General features: G+C 42.6%; 3 protein-coding genes across 11 annotated transcripts in view; 1 reads left to right on the top strand and 2 right to left on the bottom strand.

Annotated features, from left to right (window-relative positions):
* EVL (Enah/Vasp-like) overlaps positions 1-14,067 on the top strand; it is a 140,498-nt gene extending 126,431 nt beyond the window's left edge. For 4 of the 7 annotated variants that reach the window (XM_068192445.1, XM_068192446.1, XM_068192443.1 and 1 more), the window contains exons 6-14: positions 2,143-2,372; positions 3,008-3,129; positions 6,072-6,132; positions 8,110-8,176; positions 9,435-9,501; positions 9,606-9,668; positions 11,891-11,957; positions 12,335-12,392; positions 13,462-14,067. In XM_068192445.1, coding sequence (XP_068048546.1) covers positions 2,143-2,372; positions 3,008-3,129; positions 6,072-6,132; positions 8,110-8,176; positions 9,435-9,501; positions 9,606-9,668; positions 11,891-11,957; positions 12,335-12,392; positions 13,462-13,499 — 773 coding nt within the window. In that variant the 3' untranslated portion in view covers positions 13,500-14,067. The remainder of the gene's footprint in view (positions 1-2,142; positions 2,373-3,007; positions 3,130-6,071; positions 6,133-8,109; positions 8,177-9,434; positions 9,502-9,605; positions 9,669-11,890; positions 11,958-12,334; positions 12,393-13,461) is intronic. The other 3 variants (XM_068192448.1, XM_068192447.1, XM_068192449.1) reach the window with 3 other exon arrangements.
* SETD3 (SET domain containing 3, actin N3(tau)-histidine methyltransferase) overlaps positions 1-21,519 on the bottom strand; it is a 611,377-nt gene that overhangs the window by 561,393 nt on the left and 28,465 nt on the right. The window lies entirely within an intron of this gene.
* DEGS2 (delta 4-desaturase, sphingolipid 2) overlaps positions 19,094-21,519 on the bottom strand; it is a 29,234-nt gene continuing 26,808 nt past the window's right edge. For all 3 annotated transcript variants that reach the window (XM_068192455.1, XM_068192453.1, XM_068192454.1), the window contains exon 3: positions 19,094-19,885. In XM_068192455.1, coding sequence (XP_068048556.1) covers positions 19,742-19,885 — 144 coding nt within the window. In that variant the 3' untranslated portion in view covers positions 19,094-19,741. The remainder of the gene's footprint in view (positions 19,886-21,519) is intronic.

Raw genomic sequence — 21,519 nt, 5'->3', positions numbered from 1 at the left:
TGCTCCCCGCTGCCCACCATCGCCAGCCCCCCCAGCTCCTCTGGCCAGGCTCCCTCCCCATCCTCCCATGTGTCATCTTGTCCTGCACAGCAGTGGTGTCAGCCCATGTCACACTGTCTTCCATTGCCTCCCCCTCACGCTGCTGTGTCTGAGGTGGCTATGCCCAGGAGGACCCCTCCTTACATGACATCATCAGCCACTGCCCTCTTGAGTAAGTACTGATTTTGAATGAGTTGCGACCTGTGTAAAGCCTCAGCTGTCACCTGTTCAAAAAGCCTAGTTGGCACTGCCCCTGACCAGTAGAAAAAGGGCTGAGAGACCCAAAACTACTGCTGCTGTATATGATTTATAAAACTGGGGAGGAAAAATTTCAAAATCACTCCAGACAGGTCCAGGGACCCGGCAAAAAGTAAGAATTACAGAACCAGGACCCCGTAGCCAGGTTGTTGCAATGCATATTCCTACTGTATTGTCCCAGAATGAGATTTTTGTCATTCAGCAGAGTCAAATTGTTTCAAAGACCTTCATATAGAACCTATTTTCAGCTGGTCCAAACATAGCAGATAGGTTCTTCTGAAGCTGGAGGCCAGGTCCGCAGTAGGTTTCTTGTCCGTGTAGGATATTGGTAGAGGTTGTGATTTTTAGTCATTTTGTTAAGTGGTATTTCAGTTACCAGTGAAACATAGAACATGGATTTTGTTTAAGATACTCAGAATCCCCTGTGGTTGTGCAATTTATTTAATTCAAGAAACTCTGTTCCTGGTATTCACTGCATGTATAGTTGTGGGCTTGTCACTGTAACTATTCCAGCAAACCTTTCTCGTTGAAGGCAGATAAAGGGCTTAGGTCTGGCCACCTTGTATATGGTCTTGATTTCTTGTGCCTGTCTAAAATGAAGCCTGTGGAGTGAGAACAATTTGCAAGCAATGCCTATTTGCAATTCAGAGTATATGTTTTGTGACTTGGATCTATTCAGGTTTATAACCACATATAGTGCTAAAGTGGTGTGCTAGAAAAGGAAGAAAACTAAGACATTTCCTTTTACTTTCTGCTAAAAGTATTACTGTAACCACTGGAGGCTCAGTCCTTCAGCTGATGCAAGTCCTTGAAATCCACTTAGTTCAATACAGTTATTTTAAACTCACATCACTCCATTATTTTGACTCAGTTCAATTTTTGCCTGAGGCTGCCCTCTAATTAGGTGGGTGTAGTTTTGCAATTACAATTAAATGTACCCACAATGAATTACTAGCTATTATGTTCATGAATGAAAGAGGGCTTGATATGTTTGAAGTATTTCTAATAGCAACTATGGTTCATTTCAAGAATGGAATTCTTGGAGTGTGAAATAATGGCAGAAGTAACCACAGAAATAAGGCAATATTATAAGAAAACCTAGATAAGAAAAACAAGCTCTTAATGTTAAATATGGCTTCCAAATATTTCTCAGTCAAAACCCACCTGTCTTTCAAAGTAACACTTACTGAACAACTGAAGCTGTGAATACATACCAAGAGCAGCCTGTTATGACAGTGTACATGGGAAAATACCCTTGGGAGGTGTATTTGTTCAACTGACCTGTTACAGACAGGTGAAACACTGCAATGGAGTTGCCACCATCAGCCCTTCCTACAGGCTGCTGCTGACAGGAGCTTTGCAGAGCCTCGGGGTACTTGGAGCTTGAGTCTGCCCTGGTAATTCTGCAAAACTGGCTGAGGCCACACACCCTCTGCATGACAGAAAGGAGGATGTGTCACTGTAGCCCACAATTCTCCTGAAAAGCTGATGTCAACCAAAGTCCATGGAGTTTATTATCTCCATATAGAAAGCTGTGGGAGAAGCAGAAGAATATGCCACTTATGAATTGGGAAGCGTTGTCTGTGCTCTGATTCTGACACAGAATGAAACACTAGCCCAGCCAGGGAGAAGAGGAGGGAGAAGACTGTCAGTGACAGGGTCTCTCAGGAGGACACAACTACCATTGATACAAGAACCTCTTCCCATTCTTCACATGCATGGTGCTCCCTTGCATCAACCACTTGTCCTGGAGTCAGGCCGAGGTGTTGGGAGTGGGAATGTGACCTTGTCTGTGGCCTGGAGGAGATCGTGCTTCACGTCTAATTCCTATTCTCTGCATTTCAGGCCCAGCACTTCCACCTGGCCACCCCAGTGGTGCTGCTGTGATCCCTGCTTCATCTGGGGGCCCCCCACCTCCGCCACCCCCTCCAGTCCCTCCACCACCCATGGGAGCCGCGCCGCCCCCACCGCCCCCACTGCCAGCTGGCGCGGGCCAGGGGGCTGGCGCTGAAGATGGGTCAGTGTCAGGGCTCGCAGCAGCTCTGGCTGGTGCCAAACTACGGAGAGTTCAGCGGGTAAGGAGGTGGCACTGGGACTCCCCAGTGGGCTCTTGTCTGCTGCGGGAAAGCCTGGCACAACTCGGCGTAATGGTCTGCACACCCAAAGTGAAACATGCTTCAGCTGACCATTGGGTGAACATTTAAATGTCATTTTGCAGTGCAAATAAAGCTGAGCAGAAAATGTTGGGTAGAACATTTCCTATGTTCCCTTCAGAACACAGGAGTTAGCAAATGGCTGTGACTTCTCACATTGCCAGGATTTCACTACTTCCACATAGTCCACCATTGTACTGTGTATTAGTGTTTTCACTTGTTTTAAGTTGTTTTAAGTGTAGACTGTTGGGACCTGGTCAGTAGCTGTCCATGTAGGTTGCTTAACCATGCATAAAAATAATTACGAACAAGCAGCACTGTGGTGATTGTGATGATTAATGATTTTTAAATCATTTGCCCGTTTATTTGCATCACCCAGATCTGTCTTGGTTTTAGTAATATTCCTGTGGGTCTTTTTCCCAAGGCAGAACACATCCTATCTCTGGTTTTGGGCTGTGATTGTGATCACTGTTCCTAACACTTGGGAAAACTAATCATTAAGGGTGTGGTTGCAAAGCAAGCCTTTCATTAATTCCATTCTTGATTTCTCTCTTAAGCCAGAAGATGGTTCAGGAGGGTCCAGCCCCAGTGGGGTCTCTAAGAGCGATGCCAATCGAACAAGTAGCGGAGGAGGAGGAGGAGGACTAATGGAAGAAATGAATAAATTACTGGCAAAAAGGTTTGTACTTACTCCTCTAGTAAGCCCCATGAGATCTGCAGCAAATTGTGGAACAAGGCACTGTAATTTTTGTGGTTAGCGGTAGGTGTTTCCATGCAATTTGACAGGTCCTGCATGGATGTTGGTCACCAGCATTGCCCAACTTTTAATGTGAAAGGTGTTGCAGTGGAAAAATAGGCTGCCTTTTCCTAGTGTAAGATGCTATATTTTTAGATCTAAATTTTTTAAACTTACAAATAATGAAAGAAAAGGATGAATAAAACAATGAAGGGTAGGTAAAGTTGTAGGGTGCACAGAGATGGAGTTTTTAAATAATGTTGTCTTAGTATAAAGACAGTTCTCAGCTCAAAAGGTCTGATTTTAACTTTTGTCCATGTCCTGTTAATTTCAGAAGAAATTCTGAACATGGGCTGTGGATTCTTTGAAAATCCTTGTGAAATCCTTTGAAAAGTAGTAAATAAATACACAACACTCTAAAAAGTTCCCAGCAGAATAAAATAGCAAATAGATAATTTTCTTTCTTTTCAGAATTAAAATAGCTTGACAGTTCTTAATAGTTTTTTATGGGTTCTTGGCATGTTCTGTATCAAGAGTGACCTTTCCTAACTGGAAGTTGTCTACAGGCAAAGTAAGGTTTGGTGATGCAGGGGTAACTAACTCTGTTCAAGCAAGCAAGCTGAATGGACATCTCATGTGTTTGGACATAGAAATTCAGCACACTTGGGTGGTTCTAGTCCAAAGTGTACTCCAGTATGGCTTTTGGCAGTAGGATCTTGTGTCTTCAGGTATTTAGGATGGAATTTCCCACGTGTCTTGACAAAAGCACTTGCACTGCCATAAGCATTGTGCTACTTCTACTCTTTAAATAATTGAGTTCCAAATCATTTTCCAGGGAGCTGAGAGCCACGGAGTTATCCCCTAAAGTTTTCTTCACAAAGCCATGGAGGTACCTGGAAATACACTTGTGCCATTCAGGGGTGTAGTCTGGGCACATGCTGTTAAGCTGATACTGAGAGAATTTCTTTTGGCTGCAAATTCCTTTTTATGTGTGATGAAATAGGGAAAGGAAGAACCTGGTACTGTGTTTCAGGTTGTACTTACCTGCCTTACTTGCCTACTGTTACCAGGAGGTTAAAAAAATACTGGTTTAGTTTGGTTTTCAATTGAGCTTGTTCAATTCAGAAATCAGAGTTATGAGCATGGGATCTCAGGGGCCCTTTTCTGAGCAGTAAGCCCCATGCTCAGAAACAGGGAATATGTCTAATGCTCTGTAAGTAATGGAGGAAAACATTTCTGAGAGCTCAGATGCTATAAATTACCACTCTCTAGATTCAGTGGGCCCTGTGAGAGCAGCCCTTTGCCTCAGGACTAAAGTACAAACAGAATAATGAACCCACAGACCACTGTCACTCCTAACCCAGTTAAGTTTGTTGCAGGACATAAATCTAACACTGGTCTTTTACCCTGACAAATATTTCCCTCACTTAGATTTGTAATAACTACAACTTCTTTTTGTTAGAAAAATCAAGTAAATATTAGAGAAAGACCAAAAAATTATTACTGATTTAGTAAAATTATTAATGCAGTTAAATATCTGGAAATAATTCCCCCAGAGCACTGTGTCCTACAGACACATACTGCTCAGTTTGTTCGTTTATTTTTGTAAAATTTTCATCAAATCCTCCAAGTTGTATATCATTTAGGCTTTTCTCAGAAGCCTTTCTTAGTGCTTCCTGAGATTTTTTTTCCTGAGTTGAATTTTGTTCACTTCAGAACCAAGACTAAATTAAAGACCTGTCAGATTGGTGTTTAAAAAAAACATCTGCTAAGGGAAGTGTTCACAGGTGGATAAGGGTAAAGTTCAGCACAACCAAAGTCCATGTGGCGACTTGAGCTGCAGTTCCCCTAATGGTCTAAAATGGGAAATTGGATTTCTAAAGCCTCAGCACCTGGCCCACTGGAGTAATGTTTAGAACCTAAATAGGGCTTAAAAATCAAGAATTTGGTTTTCTTTTCATGATCCAGTTTGGCTAATGCCTAACAAGCTTTACCATGTATTTTTCAAAAATAAACAACCAACATCTTTGTTTACCGTCACCTCCAGTTTCCCCAGTGGATGGATTGCAGCTCTTTGCCACTTACTTCTCAGAGAGTTTTGCCCCTCCTTGGGAAGCAGAAACGAGTGTGGTTCTCAGGTCCTCACTCAGCTTCTGCAGGCAGCACCAATACTGCTGGTCCTGGGACCACAGGGCTCTGCTGCCTTTGAAGTGGTTTTGAGACAAAAATAATCTCCTGTTGTTCACCAAAGGCACTTGAAAACCAGGTGGGTGGGCTGGTTTGCTGTGCCCAGTCTCTCCCAGTGAGGGTGGACCTGGGATGAAGGGCTTTTTTGACAGTTTTCCCATCATGTGGGAGCACTGCTACAGCCCTTTCTCTGTGCAGGATCAGGGATGTGGGATATAGGACAAGTGACAAACTGACACTGGAGCTGGCTAAGAGCAGTGTCATCACTGCAATACCTACCTGAGCCACCTGCTGTGGGCAGGGTTGGTTCCCAGAAGCCCCTGAGAATGGGGGAGTTGTTCCTCCTGTGCAGGACCCAGGACGTCCTGAATCCTTGAGAGAATCCATCCTTTTCTCACCCAGTTTCATACCCAGCTTTTCTTCCTCCCTCTGTTTCATCACATTTCGTTAAGCTCCACACCCTGCATTCCTCTGTTAAACACCACCTCATAATATTGCCCCTCTCCCTGAGTTGTATCAGTGGGATCTGATTCCTCACCTCCACCCCAGCCCTACACAACCAAATATATCCAGTCATTGTTATGTTCCCTGGGATGAGCTTAATAAATAGTAATTACCACCAAAGCCTGAATCTCGTCTTCCCAAGAGGATTGTTTCCAGAGGGTTGACTGTGTCCTATCTCCCATTCCTTTGCAAAGGAGGAAAGCAGCGTCACAGTCAGACAAGCCAGCTGACAAAAAGGAAGAGGAAAGCCAAAACGTAAGTGAAACACTCCTCCCTCTTGTGCTCTTGCAGATTCCTTGTAAGCTGAAGTCCTGTGCTCATTCACTGTGTCTGGCAGGCAATAACAAGCAGTGCTGATCCAGGGATAGATGTGCACATTCGATCCAAAGCCAAATGTAACTGCTGCCACCTTTCCTGGGAACAGCACCCTATAAATAGGAACAGCTGCATTATTTGTAGGGAGGTATTGTCTAAAACAGGCTAACAAGCTCTATTTCATGGTCTAATCCCAGTGTTGTGGGGAGCAGGAGGTTATTGCCTGTAAGAAGGTGCATTGAACCTTATGGCAAGTTAACTTGAGATAAAGTTCACGTTTCTTATTTTATATTTGAGGCTTGAGCTAAGCTGAAGTGGACCTTCAGCCCAGCAATATAACTTTGGATTGCCAACCTCCATGCAAAGCAAGAATCAGCTCACTTCAGACCCCAGAGTGCACAGAGAACGTGCCTGGTGGAAGAAGGGAAAACAGTGTATTAACCATTAGCTCATGCAGGAGTCAAAATATGTGACCATGATAGCTACACTAAACTGAGATAGAATTTGGACAACTTTGGGGAACTTTGATTAATTTCTCTTCCACAAAAGCAATTATACAAGCAGTTTTATTTGACTAAGTCTGTAGACTGAACTTGATGCAACAATTTTGAGTCCAACATGCAGATGAAAACACTTTTTTTACCTGTTGAACTGGTAAAGTGTGGAAGATCTTTCCTGTTTTAGGAGACGGCAGGATTTGCACTGCATTCTTTCCAATGTGGTGCTTTTCCAGGCTGCTGCTCATTCAGCAGTCCTGTTGCTAGCCAGTACCTTTGTGAAGGCTTTCTGCCACAGCTGCTAAGTCATAAAGCATTCTGCGTGCCTCATATTGCCTGTGTAGAGATATTCTCTCCAAAGACAAAGCTGTTCAGTAGGGAGTCCATTAAAACAATCTAGGTCTTGCCCCAAGCAAAAAGGTTTGTAGGAAGAGCAGGAATAAGCACTTTTCACTGTTTAGGGAGAAAAGCAGCTATTTTCTGCATGTTGTCCGAGGCATGCTTCAGGCATGGAATTTGCCTGTTGAGCCCGCTATGCAACCATTGCTCTTAATCTTGCCCCAAAGCTGGTTTTGAGCCATATACTTGGAGATGAAAGACACCATTTAGCTTCTAACTTGCCAGCCTCTGCTTTCTGTCCCATATTCTCTCTTGCTGAAACTCTACATTAGTTTATATCCCCAATCAAACTTTTCAACAGCACCAATCTGTTTAGAAAAGTGTTTTAGAGAGTATCTGTTTAATTTTTGTCTTGAGTACGTTTCATGTTCTTTCAAACTGGGTGCAATTCCATTTTACAATGCAGAGCTGATGCTTTGCCTGAGTATGTTTTGAGGGTTGCTAGACAATATTGTCATGCCAAATATATGGATGAATGGGTTATGATCTGTCACACATAAATCCGAGATAAAAGAGTCCAAATCTCTGACAAAGTGTTCAGTCTTCTAGTTAAGAGGAGTACTGATTGATTTAGTTACATTCTGTTACATACTTAAACTCCTCTCTCTGGTACTGGTGGCTGTCTTGGAGTGAAATAATGGGATGTAGCAACAGTTCCTTTAGGTGGCTTGGTTTCTGCGTCTCAGAGAGTTTCTGAATTTGGGAAATGGATGGTTTGTGTTTAGGCAACAGCAGGCAGCACTTTAGAGTGGTTTCACCTGATTTGGTATATAGAGATAAGAGTGATTGAGTGTTATCATGAAATGGTATCCACATTAACTAAATAAAGAGGATGTATTTTGCCATCCAATGTGAGAAAATTAAGTTTAAATGGCCTTGAGCCCATACTTTGGCAACAGTGCCTGTTGGACAGGGAGGAAACTTGCTTTTGTACCACATGTACTGCAGCTGTCTCCAGAGTAGAAGAAGACTCTGCACTTCATCCCTAAAACTCAGTAATGTCCTGTTTTTCTCTCTGTAGGATGATGCTAGCACCTCTCCTTCAACCAGTACACGAGGCTCTGCCCAGCAGCAGCAAAATTCATCAGGTATTAATTAAGTTGAACTACTGGCATTGTAGCTGTGTTCTTAATCTAGTCTTCTCCACCACCTGGATTCACTGTCCTAATCCTGAGTGCAAAAACTAACAGCAACTAACAGAAAAATTCCCAAACACCTGTGGTTTTAAAACCTGTATTCAGTAAGAAATTATGACTTTTATATGCTTCACAGTCAAGAAAATTGCAAGACAGTTTAGTTAGACATTTAGCTGAGGATCTATGTCTTCAACATTACACAACTAAATCTTTTAAGAGAAAAAAGCTGTATTACTTTACTTTTTGTAGTGTAGATGTCCTCATCTATACTAGTTGGGGTTTGGATGTCAAACTACTAGTTTGTTGCAATAAGGCTGATCCTGACAGTTCCTAAATTCAACTGTTTTTCCTAAAATTAATTGAAATAACTGTATCTGAGTAGATGAGCTGCAAGCACTCACATTCCTCCCTGCGTCAGTCTTGGCTTTCACGCATACTGACAGAAATCTCTCCCAAGGGAATAACTATTTAACCATTCCAGCTTCCTTTTGGAACAAAGCCATGACTTGTGTGCTTTGCAAGGGAAGGGGAGGAAGCCAGGAGAAAGGTGTATGTCAATGAGATCTAACAATTTCCTGGGAGTGCCTGTAATTCTTTTAAAAGGGTTTTTAGGACCTCACAGAGGAGCAAATCCTTGTATATAGAGTTGTCAAATCTCTGCAACAATTCATTTTAGGAGACTGGGATGATAGGAAGCACTTTCAGCAACCAGGGTTATGTAGTACAGCTTTTTGAGAATGTTCTGTGAGTTTGAAGTGCACACAACATTAAATAAATTCTCTGTGGAGATTTGCATAGTGGGCTCTTACTGCTCTTTTTAACATACACCCACATTTTCTGCCAACTATGCAGACAAAAAACCTACGGCTTCTTAATTTAAAATATAAATAAATATTGTACTGAATAAAGTAAACCTTGCAGCAATTAGCCTGTATTGCCTAATAGAAATTATTTATGCTTTTCCTCCTGCTGTTCCAGTTCCATTTCTTTTTAGTATTGTTTAACTATGTGGTCCCTAATTAAAGGGATCACTAAGCAGATTTTTGCTAATGCTTTCCCAATAATGTAGGCAAATGCAGTCATTCAGCAATCTCATTTTCCTGGTTCTTCTCCTCACTGAATGAAAGCAACTGTATAAGACAATCAACTTCAGGATATTTTTATTTTTAGAGCAAAAATAATAAACTAACTTTTCACGCTTGCTTTTCAGACTCTGGGAAGAAGCCATGGGAAAGGAGCAATTCTGTTGAGAAGCCTGTATCTTCATTACTTTCTAGGTGAGCTGCATGGGGTGTCCCTGCGGCTGGCCTGCAGGCGGGATGGTCACGCTGTCCCTGTGGCACGCGCACGACTCATGTCTCGTTTCATTCCATTGCTGTAGAAATCCATCAGTGGTGAAGAGCTGTGAAGCTAAGAGCCCCACACAATCCCACGTGTCTTCTAGGTACTGGCTAACTGCCTGGCTTCTTAACTGTCTTGGCTTGTCCTTTTGCTCATCCCATCATTCGGCACTAGTGTTCGTCTTCTGCCGCATCTTTGACTCATTCTCTTGCAATCTGCTTTGTCTGTTGCTGCACAAAGTGTGAAGGTGTCATGTCAGAGCTTTGTTCCTTGGAAACAGCCTCCTGCTCACTTGGGCATTACAGATGTTAATCATGCTGGAACCAGCACTTAAACCATCCACGTGTGTGTGAGAGTCAGAGACACGGGTCTGGCAGTGCTGTGCCATGTGGAAATCACATTTTGGACCATCTTTCTACAGCAGGTTCATGGTGACCCTGCCAATAGGTGAAGCTTTCATTGCCCAACCTCTGCAGAAATTAAAAAGCAAAAGCAGAAATGATCTGAAGAGCTTGCAGCTGGGATAAGGGAAGTATTTCTTCCACCCATGCCACTGTAGTGGGTGCATAAGAAAGGAGAGTGAAACTTGGTAATAAAATCAATACGTAAAAAGGCCCCCCACCACAGACAGATCTTTCAGACACATGGCGTACAAAAACCAGCAGGTGTCAAAAGCCAAGAAACCTAAAGTAGGACTTCAGAAGTCCTGTCAGTCAGAATAGGCAAGCTTCAGGATCAGCACCCATGTTTTTAATCACAGAGATTGAGATAAAGTTTGATATTGGACAGCTAGAGAGGCTTGCTTCCCTTGCTGGTCCAGGACCACCCGGTGTTAGTGGACACTGAGATGGATGGATAAGCTGAATAAGGAGGTAGAACACAGGCTTACAAATGTTTAATATTTACTGCAAAGAGATGTCACTTATTTTACATTGCTAGGTATACAACAGTGCTGATAGTCTGGAGAGAGGTAAGTTGCTAATGGCAACTATCTGCACATACTTGCTGCTTTGTTTAAAATGCTGTAACATGTTCTGCCCAAACATTCAGAGGGATACATCAGTGTTACTATAGCAAAATATAGTTTCGCCAGCTCTCCTAAAATCAGTGAAACATGTTGGTTCCAGGAAATACATGAGCTTCAAATAGATAGAAAAAGACCATTCTTCCTCCTTGCAAATAGGAATAAAACATGGGCTATTTAAAGCAGCCGTCACATTTCAGTAGCTATCTTTTATAATGGCATTGCATTGTGGGAGGAGGAGTTCAGTAGGAAAAAATGATTTCCTAATTTAGCACCTGGAGTAGTGCTCAGTAGTAGTAGTGCCTGTTTGAAAGACTTCTGTGGAGGGAGCAGGGCAGGTTGCTAAAGCTCTCTGTGGTGAGCTGTTTCCATTCCTGATCAGGATGATGGCATTTGGATCTTTCTTAACTCCATTAGCTGTGAGATGGTAGGACACATGTCAGGATTTCCCAGGGAAGGGTTGGTTGCAAGACCAAGCAACCCTCAGGAGCAGCAGCATCTCCACCAGCCCCCAGTTTGGGCTTAAAGATGATGGCAAAGTTATCTGAAGCCATTGTATAGCATGGTTAGTTTTTTTTTTTTTAATGTTTTAGAGTTACTGATTAAAAGAGAAAGGCAAACAGCATCTAGTTCCTTAATTTATTTTATCAGATGTCATCATGGCTCAACCCACTGACTAATACTGTGCAGAAAGATTGATAACACTCAGGGGCACTAGCCTTTAAGGCCAGACTGGTTTTGTTTCTGAGTCAATAAAAAATGACTGTGATACATAACTCTATCAACAAGCCACACTTGACTCATTGAAGTCTTCCAAGGAAAGGATTAGTGGGTTATTATTTTCCCAATAAAATTTTTCTAAGCTGTAATCTACTATTACTTTAGCACCCAGTGAAAGCCTAGCTTGCCAGGACAGGGCTGCTGTACAGAAAAGAGACTGTGAGAGAAAACCAGACATGTAGCTTGCAAATTGCAAATGCTGTAATAAAACACCATGCTCAACAGGCTTTATCCCCTCAGCATTTTCTTAGCTGAAATAATTGAGAGTCCCAACACAAAAAAAAAAAAAAAAAAAAAAGAAAAAAATTTTGACAGCATCTTTGAGGGTCAAGTTGTGTATACAGGAGCAGTGCTGCTCTCTGGCTGCCAAATATTCCTGAGCAGCACAATAGGGAACCTCCTGTCCAGCACAGGTGCTCCTGCTCTGGGGAGGATTTCATCCACACCATCAGGTGGGTGCAGCTTAGCACACATTGCAGGAAACTGACTGCCTTTTTTATGATTTTCTTCCATTTCTCAAGGATGAAGCCAGTGAGCAGCAGCAATGATGTGGCTATGGATGCCTTAGATTTTGATCGAATGAAGCAGGTGAGTGAAAATGTCATTTGCACTTTTAGAGATTTGGCAAGCTACCCATTTTCCCCCATGCATGCGCTGTACAAGCAAAACGGCTGTTCAGTCTTCTGATTTCCACTATAACTAGGTGCCTAGAGAAGGGCTAGCTGGTGAGCAGCAAGAGAGCACAATCTCACTGCTATTTCATCATTATGTCTGCACAGAAATGTGCAAGTAAATATGCCAGCATCCTCTGCATCCGTGCCTGGGAGTGCAGATGTAGCTGTTAGCAGTGCTAGGCTCTGACCAGCAATGGAGGTGGGGGACAAGCACAACCATGTTAAACTTGCATTTTCTTCCACCAGTTAGAAGGAAATTCTGAGCAGCTGACTTGTGTTTTGTCTCATCAGGAAATATTGGAGGAAGTTGTAAGAGAGTTACACAAAGTGAAAGAGGAGATAATTGATGGTAAGAAAGAGAAAAATTATTATTTTTCTCATCTTTATGACTAATTTTCCATAGATAAGATGATAGGAACTGCAGAGAGTTCCCTGGTGTTTTCAGACTTCTCTGAACAGCTCTGATTTATACACACATTTGGAGAACAAGCATCTACCTTATCTGAGCTCTGACCATAATACTGCACTTACTTTAATACTGCACTCCTTTATTATGCTGTTGATGACCATTTTTACCACCAGCCTATTAGAAATTCACTGGCTGGTGTTTCTCACAGGTGGGAGGGTGAGAAAGGGCCTGCCTGTAGCCCATGGCACATCAATTTATCACAATCAGCAAGTGTGAAATCACTTGTAACTTGCTGACCACACAGGTCCAGGATGAGGAGGGGACAATTGAAGCTAACTGAAAATCCTTCCCAAAAAATCTTCTGTAGGTTTCCTATGCTTGAAGAGTTATTTCAGACCTTCACTTGATTACAGCTTTCCAAATAGCCACATATTTTTATAATACATTGAAAAGTACAGCAGCTGTACCAAATGTATCAGTACTTTTTTATAAATTGCTCTGCAGTTTACAACTAAAGGTATTTTTCAGGGCCATTATTAAAATGCACAGCAAAATTCCCATTTGAAGGCCATATTAGGGCATAGGAAGATGCATGTCCAAACCCTGCACTCCCCCCACCTTAGATTCACAGAGAAGGGGAAAAAGAGGAGACTAAAACAGCTAAAATCCATTCCCTGTGCCCTTGCCCTAGATCTGTGTGCTCACAAACCTCCGAGGCAGTTTGCAGTTGGAGAAACCCTTGTCCATACGCTACTGTCCCAGCAGCTTGGCCCTCAGAGCCTCCCTAGTTCATTCCAGTGCAAAATAAGGCATTCACATACACCACAGATGCAACTTCTCCCAGTAGTACTGCAGTTTGCAAGCCAGCAGCTGACTGCTTACCCTTACTCATCCTTTTACCCTCCACTCATCCTTTTACCAGCGTGTACTTTCTGCAACCTCTGCACTTAGCGTTTTCCATCTCACTGGATATAACATTATGCACTAACTTTCTGGTTTGGTTTTCTAGCCATACGGCAGGAGTTGAGTAGAATCAGTACAACATAATGATTGCAAAGCATTTGGACGGTACTAAGAATGCTAGGAAGATTGGATCATTTCTAAGTGTACCAAGGTCATGCAAGATGGTGAGAGAGGACACCGGCACTGTCTTTGTTCTTACACCCTTTTTATTAGCAGACTCAGCACACTTTGAAGCTTGCTGCTGCCTTGGATTCGCTTCATTTTACAAGTCTTAATCTAAAGATTATTAAATTTTAAATTTCTGGATTTTTTTAGATTTCATCTGACACTGCACATTGGATTTGTCAGCCTTTTTTGTATTTTGTATTTGCTTATTTAAATGTATTACCTTTCTTTTTAGTAGTAGATAAGAACACACGTGAACCATTTGCTTTTGATAGATGACTTCAAAGTCATTTTACTAGTAGTCTGCAATGTAAATGAAGATCCTTTGCCAACAGAAATGTATTGAGGCATCACCGGAAGAAAGAGACATGTTTAGTTGTCAGCCAACAAGTTCTTTGTCTCAGAGTTATCACAATATTAAAAAATGGTACGTCAGTGCATCACAGTATCTGTGTTCATATTGGTAATAAACTGTTTATTGTCCACACGGCCCTGCCTTTCTTTGTTTCATTTGTCCCTTCAGTTCCTGCACTTCTGTGTCACTTGGTGGTAAGAGGAAGGTGACTGAGACTCACTGTGAGGTGGCAGCTCTGCCTCCTGCACTGCAGAGCAGGAGGAGAGAGCCTGAGTGTCTTGTGGCTGGTGCAATGGCAGCAGCCCTGCCTTCTCTCACAGGCAGACATGGCCCTCACCTGCCCAGCCCTCTCACATGGCTGGCTGAGCACCAGTCCTGCAGTCAGGCTGCCACAACCTCAGCAACTTCTTGCCAAAGTGAGTGAAGGACAGTGGCCTAAGGCTCATCTCAGGCCACCACCGTCTGTCCCACCACATCTCCTGCTGTCACTGAAAAAAACCACAGGTCCCATCATCTGCACTCCTGCAGATTTGCAGTAATAAAAGGGAGGTGTTTATGCAGAACAAAGCTACCAAAGGCATTAGGTGGATGCAAACTGAAATCCCAGGCACAGCACTGCTGACTAGGGACTTAAGGGGAGTAATATGTTAATGGTGTGCAGGTCTTGAGCTTTCCTGTTGTTTCCTTTACAGCCATTCTTCCCACCAGAGTGATGCCTTTTCAAGGCTCACCTAGAACAGAGGCTCGACAGAGTTAAATAATAAAGCAGGTATTTATTAAAAGGCCTCAATGGATACACCTTGGGCAGTACAAGAACCCAGCCAGGGCTACACCCAAGATGAACTCAAAAATGGTCCCAAAAATGGATGACTGGTTACAAGGTCTCTCACTTTTGTAAGTTCTGGTCCATTTGCATATTGGAGTTAATTGTCCAATTACAGCTTTAGGTTATGAAGTCCCGTCCTGTGGGAATCCAGGGCATCCCTCTGGCTGCCCCGGAAGGTCTGGGACCCTGGCAGGGGGTCAGGAGCCCCCCTGTACAGAGCCCTGAGAGACACTGTCTCTGATCTCTGTCCATGGAAAAGAGTTTTCAATCTCACAGGATGAATTACAAGCTCTGAGTGTTTGATATAAGTAGTAATTAGCGTGGCACGGGTGCAAAAGTAGAATTTTAGGATTCTAGATAAGGGTTTCAAAGGGGGCAAGATGGAGGAAAATTGGCGTGCCTTGTCCTTTTTCTTCTTCTTCATGCCCTCCATGTTTCACTATGGTGTTGGCATTTTTCTATTGGTTTAGGCTGGGGACACGCTGTTCAACATGGGAGATAGGTATTGGCACGTTATTGTAAATACAGCACACGTAGTTTCTAGTATATAATGTTTGTAACATCCCACTGAGGGGCAGAGCCCCACACACTGTCCTGCAAGACAGAGCTGCTGCAGGTCAGAGAGAAAATATTTTAGATAAGAAGATATAAACAACCTTGAAAACCAGCACAGACGAATTACGACTCCTTCTTTGGCAGCGGGGCTGAAAGACAGAGACTTTCTATGATTTTGGGAGCATCTAAATATCACAGATCCAAACACTATCCTTCTTGTTTTTCTCTCTTCAGTCCACGTTGTTTATGTTCTTGGGCCTGAAATTTGGATCGGTTGTCCTTGGTCCCCAGCTAGAGAAGTAATTGTTTTGTCTCCCTACTCTGTGAAGACAGCTCACCATCCCTTAATATGGAGCTCAGAACTACACACTAAAGCAGCACAGAATCTGAAAAATATAAATACTAAAACCTGAGGCATCAAGAGCAATCTTGGGAATTTCTGCTTGACTTAGTCTGGTGCAAGCTTTGCATGGCAGTTGTCTTGATGCCATTTTCTGGTAACCTTGTCCAAAAGCCAAGGGATTGGAGTTCACCTATTGAAATCTGTCAGGTATTTTCCAAGTTCCTTTCATTTCTTCAGGCTTCCATAAATATTTTATTTCAAAAGCCAGGCCCTGAGGATTGGTTTTGGGAGCAGAGCCTGATGCAGCAGTCCAGGAGAACCTGTGATTGTCCCCTTGCTGATGGACCAGGCAGCTGGCAGGAGGGACAGCCAGCCTGCTACAGGAGGCCCAGCAGAGGAGGCAGCATGAGTCCTGTTTGGCAGTCAGCTGTAAAATGTTACCTGTTTTGTTTTGGGGTGTTCTTCAGCACTCTTCAAAGCAACCCAAATACCTTTTACAACTGAGTCTTTTTCACGGTCTAGTTATACTGTAGATTAAATATGAGAGAAATGGGAGAAATATGAGTTTAACGTACCAGTGAGCTCCAGACTGAGACCCACATGGGAACCAAAGCAAGTTGACACTGATATGCACCACATTGCAACAACCCCAGGACCACAAGAAGGAGCCCTCCCAGTATTAACAACCCAGACAAGCATCAGTTACAGCAGAGATTAGAATGCTCTCTTGGACAAATCTCTTACAGTGGCTCATACATTTCCTAATTATAAATTCATTTAATGGCATACCTGATAATGGCAAGTGCTCCTCAAAACTGCTGCTTCTCAAGATCACATCTGTTTTGTGAAACTCTCTCATATTCCTAACTAAGGTGCTGAAGGTTGGTGCTTAGCATGGTTCATGCTTTTCCTTGGAATGTGGCATTCTGCCTAAGGTCACCTAATAACCATGTTGTACAGCCTGGATAAGGTGTGCCCCTGTGTTAACATCAGCCAGCTGCTGTAAATGGGATTTTCTTACTTTCTTCAATTACCTTTGCAGGCCTCATATAATAACAACATAAAAAGCTGAAGTTTGCACAGGACACTTAATAGCGGGAGCAAAGTGTGCGGGGTGGAAGGTCAAGCTTGGCAGGGGAGCAGTCCTGGCATCACTAGCACTGTGCCAGTTCCCAGCCTTCAGCTCCAGTGACAGGGATGTGCAAGGTGGCTTATTTCCAGTAGTGGCACTACCAGAGGATTCTCTCCTCCCAGACAGTAATTCAGTTTGTCAGCTGTCTCTACAGAGAAGGCTGTCCTTTCATACTGGGTTTGTTGAGCCACTGCAACAGGGCAGGCCACAGGCATCTTACATGCAATCTAAGGGGACATCACTCTCCAGTCCTTCCTATCCTACAGCCATTTACCAGAGCCTTAGTGTGCCCAAACAATGAAGGACATTTGGATCAATTTTTAAGCAAAGGGAATAAAACTATACATAGCTCGAACACACTTTTAACCCAGACCCATATGCCCTGTGGTTATTAAAAAAACCCCTCCTGCCAACATTACTGGTAGTAGCAAGGACAAGGGACCATGGAGAGAACAGGAGCAGAGCCTTCCCCAGCAGCACCCCGCACACTAGAACTCAGCTCACACTGCACATCTGCAGGCACTGCAGGCTTCCAGCCAATTCCTGCTGAGATGGACAGTGCTGAGCAGGAGGGCTGGGGGGCTGCCCAGGCTAAGCAAGTTGGGACCATGATGGAAATACTGATGGGAGGCAGGTGAAGAAGCAGCTGACAGTTTTGGTTGGCTCATTTACACCAGGACCTCTGTGTCAGGCTAGGTTAGTAGCCCACAGTAGATGTGGGACCGGATCATGAAACAGCCGAGTAAGGGAACTGCAGCATAAGGTCACTCATCAAAGAGGATAAGGACAACAGTCATATTGAGGAAAATAGCATAATCTTTATTGTGGTTTTTATATTAACTTATTAAGTTGGACAAGAGAGTTGAGGAACAGCTGCTAAAGACACAGGAAATTGAATATGTGATCAGAGTGCCAGCAAATCTGAAGTAAATTCATAAAAACCTGAAATTCCCTGACATGAGCACTGATACAAAGGTAATGGAAGTTCCCACACCAGCAAAAAACAGCTTTAATAATTAAGATAAAATGTCTTAGGTATGTTCATCGCTGAGGAATTAGTAAAGGCTGAAGTGCTGTAAGAAGCATCATTCTTGCTGTTCTTATCCAAAAGCACAAAACAATATTGGTGAATAATTGGTGTTTAGCTCCTATATTACAAAGGATCTTGATCTGCTGAGCAAGCCTGGGTATTTATTTACCCAACTGCCAAAATCACGAGTGAGAAAAATGGAGAATGGGGAAATGAAGGAGGAACCCAAATTCCTGCAGGAGGAACCCTGCTCAGCTGCCTAGTGAACAGACAGACTGGCTCGCTGGATCCAGTGCTGCTGAAGCAAGGAACAAAATTGTGTTTAGTAAGGAAGTCAGGCTTCCCCACGTCTAATCACATACTCTGAGGAACCAATGAGGCTGCACAATAATATTTTTCTTTGTTACAGCCATGGATTTCCAGAAGAAAAAACCCAAACTGTTAAAGGGCTACAGAAATTATATATATATATATAATTTCTCTTTTAACCACTTTGTAAGAACAGAAATATTTTGCCAGCTTTCAGTGGTAGAGGGAATTTACTAGATGGCATCTGAATTCCTGATTTCCAAGATACTGTGCTGCTTGGAAAAAGATTATGTTGATTAAGGTTTTTGATTATACAAAATTACTGAGGATAGCCTGAAGTTTATAATTGGAGAGGACAGGCAGGAAGATTTTAGTATGCCAGTAGGTGGAAATGAGGGATGAAGGTTAATGTTAATAGCACCAAGTAAGAGATATAGAGAGAGAAATGACACCATCTCCATGTTCCAGGTACATCCCCTTAACACCACCAGTGGCAATTTTATATAGCTGGAGTCTCATGTGCTTCCCAAATGTCAAGTTGTGCCCCTTGAATAACAGAGGAAAAGAATTGCCATTATTCTGAAAGCAGTTAGGAACAAATACCACCATGAAGATGAAGACATCTCCACGTCTCCACTGACACATACTCCTAACTCCCATGCACAGAAAGGGGTGTAATATAGAGGAGACCAAGAAAGGTGACCAGGAATGCTAATAGTTTTGGCAAGGAAAAATTAAAATTAGAACCTATCCTTTCCCCAGAGGACTTACAGTAGGGAAAAGGGTGAGATACATGAAGTTATGAATACTGTTGAAAAGGTGAGTGAGAAAGGAGCACCCAGTTCCTCAGAAGCACATCCATGCTGCTGATCAGGAAGCAGGTGGAACACTAAAAAAAGGATTTTTCCTTGCCACAGTTCAGATCTGTCATTTAGCAATAGTATTATATCGTAAGAATGGAAATTCATTCAGAAAAGGTTTAGACAAAGCTCTGGAATAAAGATCAAACAGCAGCTACTGAAATAATGTTACAGACGTACAAAAATATAAACATATTCCATTGCATATATAAAATTTCTGCTATTAGCAATTATCAGAAGATATTAGATTAGACAAGACACTGAGCTAAAAGCACCCTTGTGTTCTCCAGAGAGTATAATTTACTTCTGCATGCCAGTCTTCCTTGCTTCCACAGTCCTGTGCACACAGAGCATCTACTTCCAATGTGGCATCAAGAGAAACGACATACATGAACTACACATATACATGCTCACACATAACACACAACAAACATTCCCCCCACAGACAAAGCTAAAAGTTAGGCTTAGGCATGTGTGCCACAGGAAGTTAATTCTAAGCCTAGACCAAAGGTTCACCTAATCATAGTTCACTCTAATTTAGGTTCTGAGGGTTGCATATGCAAATATCCTTTATTAAAACGTATCAGTTGTCTAAAATTTTAGACAACTTCATTTTCACGCTCATCCTCTTGGCATAAGCATCATGCACCAACTTTAATTCAGCACACACAAAGATCCTTTTATTTCTGCAGAAAACTGAAGTCATGGGCATGAACAAACACACACCACTGCAGCAGGCGGAGCTACCCCGTTAGCTTTCCTTTGCCAGCTTGCACAGTCTCTTAACCCTTGAATAAGGACCAAGAGTGTCATCAAAAACAAAGTCCCACAGAACTTGAATCCAGGACTGGTGATGTGGGAGGTTATCATAATATTCTGCAGCAATCTTCTTCACCTGGAAGAAGAAGAGAGAGAATGAGCTGTTTGGCTGCACAGTGTCAGGTGTGTTTCAACCTTCACATTCAGATCTGATAGCACAGCCATTACCTGAAGTTACTTGTTATTGCTTGTGAGCTTCTGAAGTTCAGCCAAGTGAGATGTATTTAAATGCATTTAGATACTTCTTAGCAGATTTCTGATGTAAGTTTTGCCTCACAGTGTCATAATTTGAAAGGCAATGGATTGCTGCCTTCAGCCAGAACTATTTTGTCTCATTTCAGAGGTGGTGGGATCTCCACAATGAGATACTTTATCCACTTTATCAATTGCCAAGACTCCAGCACACTATATTTAAAGCCCTGTTTGACACTCGTAATATTCTTGTGTTGAGGGTTCTGGGCAAGAGAGAATTAACAACTGAGAAAATGACAGACACAGCCTTGCCTATGCTTTGTTTTCTACCCTGCATTCTTCTACCATTATACAAATCCAAGAGATGGGATCCTCCAGCAGGCAAAGAAAATTGCAGGGTGGTCTGTTCTCCTCAGTCTGATATTAAAAATATGGTGAGATTCATTCTTAGGTCACAAGTCTAATAAAATTTCATCCCTGCTACAATTCCCAAAGTCTTAAGACTGTTGCCATCAGAGAAGCATTGTGCATCATTGGGATGGTGCTTGTAGTGGGAGTTAGGCCAGAACCAGAGGACAAAGAGGTTTCAAAGCTAGCAGGTTCAGGGCTCTGTGAGAATTCCCAAGTTATCAATTATTATTCCTGCTCCAACTAGATGCTTTGCTTTTTGAACACATGAAGCAGCAAAATCTGTTAACTACAGTACACTTGCACATAACTGCTTGGGCATGGTTTTATTGCAGCTCCACCTCCTAGACAAACAAAGCTCTAGAATAGAGCAGTTGGTCTTGCTGAACAGCATGACTTCTCTCTTTAAAACCCTGCAGAATTTTAAAGCCAGCTACACTGAGCACAGTGCAGACTTCCAGTGAAGAGAGAAAGGGTTACACAGAAATCATCATGCAGGAAGAGGGTCTCATCACCACCCGAGGTATATTGGGGCAACCTTAACACAGCATTTGACTGTTATTGAAAAGGTAAGAATTCCAGTGAAAGTTAAATTATAAACTAGTATGGCTCCCTGCTAATTACCTCATTAATTCAGCTTCCTAGCAGACATTTTTCTGTAAAGTAGGTTGGATAATGTACAAGAGTCATTACCTCTTGTACCTCTGTCCTTTACACACTCCTTGTGCTCCTGGCATGGTAGTGCTGTGCTAGAGATGGAATACTCAGTTCAGGTCTGACTGTATTCTGTCTTTCACTGAATACCTCCAACTTCATAATCATTTTCTCTATCCTGCTTTAAAACTTTGGTTTGTACTTCTAAGTAGTTAATTTTCAATGGTTAATTTTCAATGATATTCAGACAATATCACTATTTCTGCTTAGAGATATTTGTTTATGACTGGAAGAGAGGTGATTTCCAGGTTTCCAAGATGTCTGGAGATGCAGATTTGGTTCCCTGTGCTCCTTCTGTAACCCCAGTCAGAAATAATTTAATCTGGGTATTGTACCCTCCCTTTTCCCAGCTGGGTAATTGAAATAGCCAGAGGATGAGAGGGAGGACTATTTCAA

Source organism: Anomalospiza imberbis, chromosome 6 (assembly GCF_031753505.1).
Source record: "Anomalospiza imberbis isolate Cuckoo-Finch-1a 21T00152 chromosome 6, ASM3175350v1, whole genome shotgun sequence".
NCBI classification, from domain to species: domain Eukaryota; kingdom Metazoa; phylum Chordata; class Aves; order Passeriformes; family Viduidae; genus Anomalospiza; species Anomalospiza imberbis.
This window is presented reverse-complemented; position numbering and strand designations above follow the sequence as displayed.